At 43.0% G+C, this 9,255-nt stretch overlaps 1 protein-coding gene across 4 annotated transcripts in view; it reads right to left on the bottom strand.

The window, feature by feature from the left end:
* Positions 1-6,245: 6,245 nt before the first annotated feature.
* Positions 6,246-9,255, bottom strand: part of clcn5b (Cl-/H+ antiporter 5b) — a 41,403-nt gene continuing 38,393 nt past the window's right edge. For all 4 annotated transcript variants that reach the window (XM_085759985.1, XM_085759984.1, XM_085759986.1 and 1 more), the window contains one exon: positions 6,246-7,543. In XM_085759985.1, the coding sequence (XP_085616111.1) occupies positions 7,453-7,543 (91 nt within the window). In that variant the 3' untranslated portion in view covers positions 6,246-7,452. The remainder of the gene's footprint in view (positions 7,544-9,255) is intronic.

Raw genomic sequence — 9,255 nt, 5'->3', positions numbered from 1 at the left:
GACCTCAAGAAAAAGTTTCAAACGTCCAGAGAGTTAAAAACTACGACCGACTCCTTTGACAGTGGAACAACGAGCTGGACGGAGAACAATCTGATTACAACCACAGATCCATTTTATTTTATATTTTTCTGGTGTGTGGTGTAGAGGAGGGGCGGGTGGGGGGGCCACTGATAGTCATCGTCGCAGAGGGGTGGTCTGATCTCAGCATCTGGCACTCCGGAGCCCAGTACCATATATTTCTGGGGTCGACCCAAAACCACCACAGAGATTTTAAATTCATGTGGGACTGATATACGTTAGATTACTCCCAGAGTGTACGTTGGCCTTGTAGACGTTTTCTTTCCATTTCCTACCTCTCTGGATTCAATCACGCTGTTCACCTCTACAACAAGTTCAGACCAGTGTTTTATATCTTCTAAAAGTTCCTCGAGAAGTTTCAGATACCACTACTCCTTGTCTCCCGACCTTCCTCTTAAAATGCTGGGTTCAGGGAGGGTTCAAACTATTTGATTACTAGTTAGATGTGGCCAAGGGAAGAGATTGATTTGTTAAGACACTTTGTTTTTAAATGTGGAAGTTCCAGTTTTTCTTGTTGGATCACCTTGGCTTGTCGAGAAATGTTAGAGAGCTCAAATAACCAATTATTTAAGTGAATCAAATTTCTGCCGACAATGTGGAAGATGGAACGAGAATTTATTTGGGGAACGTTGTGAACATTTGTCGGGTAAAAAATCACATTGTTGATGGATATTGTTGCTCCATGTTTATTGGATGGGAAAGTAGCTAACCACTTGCTAACAACTTTACAAGGTGTTGACATGGTAATGTCCTGTTGACGACTTGGTGCACTGCCCCCAAGTGGCCAAAAAACATTACTGTCGTCTGAATTGAACTGATTTTTCCTTTTAAACAAGGCTAAATATCATCAAACTTATTATGGTGATACGAATAACTATGTGTTGGATCAATAGTATTAACCTTGTTTCTTTGAAATAACATTATCCAGTTGTCATGGTGACTTTATTATTATGTTCAGAGGTGACATTTATACACAAACCAAAAGATTTCCTCATGTTGTTAAAGGGACAGTTCAACATTTTGGCAAATTGGCCCATTGCCATATTCCCTATAGTTTTAGCAGTAGGTTTGTTACCTTTAATTGTCGGTGCAAGCTATTTTTAGAACGGCGGAGCAGAGCCGCGAGCTGGTCAGAGCTACGCTACGGAGGCTCATGGGATTTCTTGGTTTCCCTCATCAAACTCATCAAATACACAATGCCACAACTCAAAAACTCTCTCATGGGAAAGTTGTGACCTGCACATTCACTGAGAATGCGCATCAGCAGTTTTGCATTAATAAATAATCTAAAAATAGCTTGCACCCACAATTAAAGGTAACGAACCTACTCCTAAAACTAAAGGGATTATGGCAATGGGCCAATTTGCCAAAATGTTGAACTATGTCTTTAACAGAAAACTTTATCTGGTTTAATTTAAGTTCCTTCATGTTGCATTTGCTGTTAAAAAATATCTATGCATTGTAACTCTGGTTGCAACCCACAGCTCTACTAACATAAGCCAGAAGCCGGTTGTCCCTGCAATGATTAATGAAACGACCTGATCAGACGACTTTTTTGTTAATGGCTAAATTATCTTGAACACAGCAGTTTAAGAAACTTTATGACTGGTGGTGGATGTTTGGTGAGAGCGCTCTGTGTTACATGAGCAGCGGCGGAGACGAGCGGCTGCGACTGAAGCTGTGGGAACCTCCACCTTATAACCTCAGGTGAGGCCAACAGGGCAGAGAGGCAACACTGCAGAACAGATAGGATTGCATTGCTTGACACAAACACACACACACACACAAAAAGGCAGTGCTTGCTGCTAAATATTTGCTCGCTTGGTCAAGCCCTCGGGAGAAATGCACACACACACACGTCATCTCTTTGCATGCTTCTCTTTTTTGTGCTTTCTTTTAAACACACACACCCACCCACACACACACTCACTCAGAAAAGCACCGCAGAAATGAGATTTGACACTTGAGGGTGTAGGACGACACCTCGAGTCGGCCTATTACCACATCGAAATGTTTCTGCTGCTTTGTAATGTGCACCGAGACAATGGCAGGCCTGGGAACAGCAGCGGTGATACGAGAAAGAAGCAACTGAGGTGAAGTAGGGAAGACCAAGAGGGACAAAAAACAAAACAAAACAAAAACAAAGCAGCACCAGAGAGATAAACATTAAAGTCAAACAAGTTGCAAAGAGGAAGACAAGTGCACTGTGTGAAAATACAACTCGTGTGTGTGTGTGTTGGTATTTGAAGTGTGAGAATGCAGAAGCCACGAGCAGGTCGGTAACTCGAGCCTCATGTGAAGAGACTCAGCCACAGGAACTGAGCTCAGGAATACACTGAGTCATTACGAAGCAGCAACAATGCACTCACATTCCCCAACACACACACTTAATCAAGTCCAGCCACACACACCGAAAAGTTAATTCAGTGACACAGGGATGTCAGTCAGCCACCCACATGCAAAAAAAACCCCCAAAAAACTGGACCCATATGCAAAACACCCACACACCCATGAAGACGCTCTTCTTCCTCTCTCGTCTTCACTCTCACAGAGATCATGTGGCCGAGGAACGAGCCGTGACGCGCCGACGGAGACGGTGAGTCAAGAGCGGCCTCGAGATGACATCATAACCCCCGACCCCCCACCAAACAACCCCCGAGGGTCTGCGATGTAAGGATGTGCAAAATGCAATAGGGATCTATGTATTTTTCTTCATTTGTGTTATTCTATTATGTATTTATCTGCCTATTTTATGTTATGTACTTTAATTTGTATTTAATTATATTTCTATAGATAAATATACCAGTAATGGGAAATGGGGCAGAGGGAGCGAGAGGGGGGCTTGGGTTGAAAAATATGTTCACAATGTGTTACTCAAATACTTGTCTTCAATATGGAAAAATCCAATAAACACTATATTCAACCAAACAAACAAAATTAAGCTGTCCGTAGTGTATCGGATGATCACGTTCATCAACAATCGATACTGACAAATACTGAAAGTTTAAAAAAAATGTCTTTTAAATGGCTTATCTGGTCCAATAAAACCAAATATATTTAATTTTTTATTTTATTTGTAGTGATAGAAAACAGACAAAAGCAGCAAATGTTCACATTCATGGACCCGTCATCTTAGAATTTGTGACTTTTTTTTGTTGTTTGCAGGGAAAATACTTACAAACTTGAAAGAGAAATGAGCTGATTATTGAAAAAAGCTTCCTAATGGTTTCCTGCTGAGCGCCCCAACCATAATCATCGCTCAGCCGTCACCTCCTGATACAGATTATGTTTACAAAAACAGAGCGATTCACTTTCAAACTAGAGGAGAATAAAATAAATGTTGGATCGGATTGAGACATCCCTCCCCTGCTTCCTGGCTTCTTCAGTTCTTCAGCTTCCCTCTCCTGTGTGAAATATCATCTTCACCTGCAGGTGACGACCATGTGATCTGGTCAAAAGCTCCAGAATATGGCAGCAAAGTCGAAAAAGAAAATCAAGAGTTTTCCATGCGCCTCATTTCAAGCGGACGCCTTACGATCATCAATCCATCTTCTGTCTCCACCCACTTATCTCTGCAGGAGGCTTCGGGGGCCGAGCCCAGGCTGACAATGGGCAACATAAAAACCATGATTCACTCTTTGAGTTTAGTGGAGCGAAGAGATTGATGGATCTGAGTTTAAAACCACTAAATCAAATCATATTCACTTGGTAATTCAATGAGTGGTTTTATTGAGAAATTACCTGTATGTGGTGCCGTTTGTTTACGCTGCTTGGGAGCAAACTGAATCTAATCATCGGTGACTATCGGGGCCAATTATCTGCAACGAATGAAGGCAAAACTTTGAAGGGATCACTTCTCTGGCAGCGACTTCACATAATAAATCACGACGAGAGCTGAAACTAATTCATACAGTGGGTTTGTCTCGCAACGGCTGTCAACTGGAAACAGATGCATCGATAAAGACATGACAAAATGCTGGCGTGCAGTGTGTAAAAAAAGCAAAAGCAAAAAAAAAGAGTGAAGCAGGACACGACCGAGAGAGGACGCTGATGACGTTTAATTTGATTTTACGCGGTCAAATCGGATTAATCGGGGCCTCTTTGAAGTGCCGGAGAGTCCTGGTGATGGTTCGCCAGCTGGACAGGGACTCGTAAATCTTTGATCAGAATCAATAGTTTATGCTGCAAACAAAAAAAAAAAAAAAAGGCAGGACACAAAAAGAAAATTGTGCTCCTCTTGTGTGAACTTTAAAACACTCGGCTCGCAGCTCTTGCATCCGTTGGTCTCCGGAGGGACACATCGGGCTCTTTAAGCCACTAAATCCTCCATTACTTTCACCAGTTGGACACGAGCTTTGAGTGCAGTTTAAGTACAGTGGGATTTTAACACACTTTGAGCAGTCAGAGTGAATAAAAACAGTAAATAACAAGATGGTAAAACGCAAAACTGTTTTTGTTGAAAGAGTAATGTTGTAGCACTCGAGACCGGTCTCAAGACCACATGTCTCAGTCGAGCTGGACTCGACTCAGTCAAGACCACAGCTGCAGTGATATCTTCTTTTTAACCGCAAATGTCTCTAGTCATAGAAGAAGGTTCGTTACCTTTTAATTTTTAGAACGGCGGAGCAGAGCCGCGAGCTGCTCAGAGCTACGCTACGGAGGCTCATGGGATTTCTTGGTTTCCCTCATCAAACTTATCAAATCCAACAACTCCAAAACGCTCTTGAGGACAAGTTCCTCCGTAGCGTAGCTCTGAGCAGCTCGCGGCTCTGCTCCGCCGTTCTAAAAATAGCTTGCACCGTCAATTAAAGGTAACGAACCTATAGGGAAGACTATAGGGATTATGGCAATGAGCCAATTTGCCAAAATGTTGAATTATCCCTTTAAAATAATTTAAAATTGTTCACTTAAGTCTACTCCTTGTGTAACCATCCGAAAAACAGTGGAAGGAGACTTCAGCAGGTTCTGTGCTGTGTTATTCTGTTCAATCAAAACTTTTCTTTACATTATGGTCTAGATTTGATGTAAAATTATCTTTTCTTTTAAAGAATAATGTAAATATCAAGCCACATGATTATTATGAGGACTGGTACTGAATGCAGTTATGGTCTCGCATTGGTTTGGTCTTGGGTTATGTTGTCTTGACTACAACACTATGAAAGAGGCTGAGACACTGTCAAGTTACCACACACACACACACACACACACACACACACACACTCTACAGGTGCCCGTTCCCACGACACTTTCCTCGCCCCTCGCTGACCACGTATCACTTCTCCAAATTAATAAGTTGGGTCATGTTATGTTTTTCCAGCTCTCAGGTGCGACAGAGTCAAAACAAAAAAGAAAAGAAAGAAAACAAGTCCAGTAGGAAAAAATAAAGCTTTTCAGAGACGAGGTGAGAGTTTATGAGTCCTGAGTGGAAAAAAACAAAAGTAACTGCCCCCCTGGTGGCAGATGAGGCCCAGACACGCTGACCCGCCGTGTTAAAAATAGTGCAGAATAATATTATTCTGATCTGTATTGTGATAAAACCTCTGTTTTCCCTCTCTGGGTTGGCAGCGTGAGCCGGAGCTGCCAAAGTGTCCACGAGCAAACGGCCGAGCCCCTCCCTCGTTTTGTAGCTGTCTCTGATTAACTTGGAATCACATCATTACGGCGTTTTATCTCCTTGATCCTGCATGTTTTTAACACATGTGAGAAGTGGAAGAGTTTTGCTCTCCAGATGTTTGTTTGAGATCAAATTAGGCCTGCAGCTCGTCAATTTTCACGATCGATTATGTGCTTTGTCTTTTTCCCGCCGGGGTTAACTGCTTGACATTTTGTCTCTCGAGCGTCAGAAAATCGTTTTAGGAGTTCAAAATCCATAAAAAAGTTAGGTTTTAAGACAGAAAACAGAGATAATGTGAGAAACTAAATCCAGCAAGTGTTCTGATTTGTTAGATTATTGATCAATAGAAGCAAAAACGCCGATCAACTAACCACGTTTCAGCAGAAGTTTGGATCCGTTTGGATCCATTTACACTTAACCTTTTGAATATTAGAAAACAAAAAACAAAAAAAGACCCAATCAGCTGAACTAAAATATGAAATAAGAGATTAAGAACTTCATGAAACCAGATGTTTTCCAAACAGGAAAAACAAAAAGACGCCACAGCCACATGTAAGTCAGTGAAATAATTTAGTGGGACAAACAATTTTACATTTACATAAATTAATTCATGTGTCATGATTCTCTCTGTGTGTGTTTCGTAGCCCTTCCACAGCTCAGCCCGGAGAATAAACGTCCATAAGGCATGACACGGTTCTTCTTCTTCTCCTTCTCCTTCTTTTTGTTTTGTTTTTGTTTTGCAGCATTGTCTATGTACGTAAATGTGTGTGTGTGTGTGTGAACCGTCTATGAGTGTGTGATTGTCATTTTTTTTGCCAGTCTGTATGACAAGACAACACTGCATAGTTCTCAGGCTGGAGTCTCGTGGCGTAAACACACTGATGTCGAGCGTCCATGATGGAAAAAAAAAAAAAAAAAAAAAGAAGAGAGAGAAAGACATTAGCGGACTCTTCCCAGGCTGTCACCACGTCTTTATGGAGTGTAAGTCTGTGTGTGTCTTCTTCTCACACTCCTGTATCCTTCAGCCCCCGGGGGTAAGAGAAAAGCTCGCAGAGGGAAAGAGGGAAGGAGGAGGGAGGGAAAGAGAGGCGGAGGTGTCCGAGCATCCATCAGAGCGCTCTGCCTGGACTCGCTGTGACGGCCGCAGGGCAGGCACCGAGCTCCCCAACCCGCTCTTTATCTTCCCCCACTGACGTTTTCTCCTCCTCCCCCTCCTCCTCCTCCCTCGCTCCCTTTCCTCTTGTCAGCGTATATAACAGAGGATTATCTGTTCCCACCTCCTCCACCCCCATCCCTCTCTCCCTCTCTCTCAGGTGTAGCAGAGAGATGAGACGTAGACGGAGGAAGGAGATGATTTTTTGCGTCTTTGAACTTCTCTCCGTCTCCACACACACAAAAAAAGCAGCGGACGTGAAATAATCCATCGACTTATTCCTCATGTGTATCGAACGTGAAAAAAGGGATGGTGTCAGTATGGATGAGTCATTGTTTCTGAGCGCTGAGTTTTCATGGAGAGCCAAAGAAACGCCTCCAAAAAATTAGTTAAAAAAACAAAAAAAGTTCTCTCGCCACCTGTGCAAATGGAGCTGGACTTACTTGGCTTCCTCTGAACCGCTCTATCAAAAAAGTTGAGGAGGTAAAGGTGCGTTTGTTTACGTTTCCCCACCGTACGAGCTGGTGTAGTCCTGCTGCCACCCATGGAGGGACGATGAGGAGGAGGAAAGAGGAAGGACGGAGGGAAGGAGGGAGCACGAGGGCGTTCAGTTGAACAGGATGGAGTCGGGGTCTCTGTTGGCGATCTGTGCCATGTGTTTGAGTATGTCCTTCTTGGTGATGATTCCCAGCAGCCTCCTGGCGACACACACACACAGAGAGAGAGAGAGAGAGAATAAAAGTGAGGAGGGGGGAGAACATTACTTCATATCATACTTTGTTTGCGTCGTCATGGAAAAGTCAAAGGAGTGACACGAAGCAGAAACACACACAGACACACACACACACGATGGGGGCCGAGGTCTGGCCTCCGCTCCGACACTTTGGCTGCGTTCAGTTACATTACATTACATTACAGTCCCGCAGGGAAGCCGGCTCGCAGCAGGAGAGCGCAGGGAGATAAAAACACACGAGTCAAGAGGGCGAGAAGGAGGAGGAGGAGGAGGAGGAGGAGGAGGAGAAACACGCAATTTACTGAACAGCCGCCGCTAAATACCTTCATGTTCGAAAGCAAAAACTATGTCAGCTCGAATAAAGTCAGATCTGTTTGCTCGCGGGAGGTGGAAACTGGTTTAAGTCGTTAATTTCGCAACACTCCCGCGAAAACATTTGATTCTAATTTGACCACAGTGACGGCGCTGGCAGCCGACGCTTCAACGCGGTCGGACGCTGGGGCAGATCCCCAGAAACACTGGAAAGAAGAAGAATAATGAATAAAAAGAATAATGAATAAAAAGACAAATAAGAAGAATGAATAAGAAGAAGAAAAAGAAGAAGAAGATGATGTGGGGACAGAAAAAGGAAGTGTTCGTATTTCCACACAGGAAGATGGGAGCTGAAGGAGCTGAAGGAGCTGCTGCCTCCGACGCTTAACCCTCAGCACGACGTCGTACCGTTGGCCATTATCCTTTTATCACATGTGGCCACAGAGGCCGTAACTCAGCAACAGCAGCGAGACGTTAGGAGCTGTAAAAGAAGAATTTAAAGGGCGCAGTAGAAACAAAATCACAGTCCACCACAGAAACAAAAAAAAAAAAATACAGCCCCTGTTAAATGTACCATTCACTTTCCTGCCAGTGTGAGGGGTTTTTAAAGAACTCGTTTCCAGCTGATTTATAAAAGAAAAGTGAGTGTGCGTGTATTTGTGAGCTGTTATTTAAAAGATTTACGGCCTCTGAGTTTCAGACTAAGAAACACAGAGTAGAGAAGTCAGAGAGAGCTGGAGCTTCATCCCATTTCTTATTTATACCCCGACAAAAATGAGATACCACTACTACAGTCCCTAATATATCATTATATCATCATCATCATCATGCATTGATACCAGACCAGTGGTTCAGCTCATTCTCTGCTGCTGGACTTTAGTTACTGACATTTAGAAGTGAAATATGTAAAAATCTGGGAATGTCGTACAAATCATCAACAACGGTCTGGTTGCATTTCCTCTGTTTTGCCAACCCTCCTCGTGGCCATGTGTATTCGTTTTTCAACGAAGCCGGCGAGAAATCAATCCATGGAGCTGTGAATAACGTTATATATCATATACGCATTACGACGTGTATATTTGTGTAGTTTTATCTGTCATAAAAAAGAGATTAAAGGTTACAGGCCGCATTTGTGTCGCTGTGTCGCAGAGACGAGAGCAGGGACATCGGGTCCGATGGCAGAGAGGCTCCATTCATTTATTTAACCATCACAATTACTCCGAAGCTGTTTAATTAAGGTAAAAATGTAGCATAGTTCCTCTTTAAAGAAATGCTGCTAAGGTTTGACAAGCAGAAAAAGACAATTATAACGTTAAGCGCAATTATTTGTATGGCAATTAATCGTCAAATTGAGAACTTCCCCTG

The sequence above is a fragment of the Trachurus japonicus genome, chromosome 18 (assembly GCF_045865225.1).
Source record: "Trachurus japonicus isolate A0001 chromosome 18, Traja_1.0".
Taxonomy (NCBI): domain Eukaryota; kingdom Metazoa; phylum Chordata; class Actinopteri; order Carangiformes; family Carangidae; genus Trachurus; species Trachurus japonicus.
Note: the sequence above shows the minus strand (reverse complement) of the source record. Positions and strands in the feature narration are given on the sequence as shown.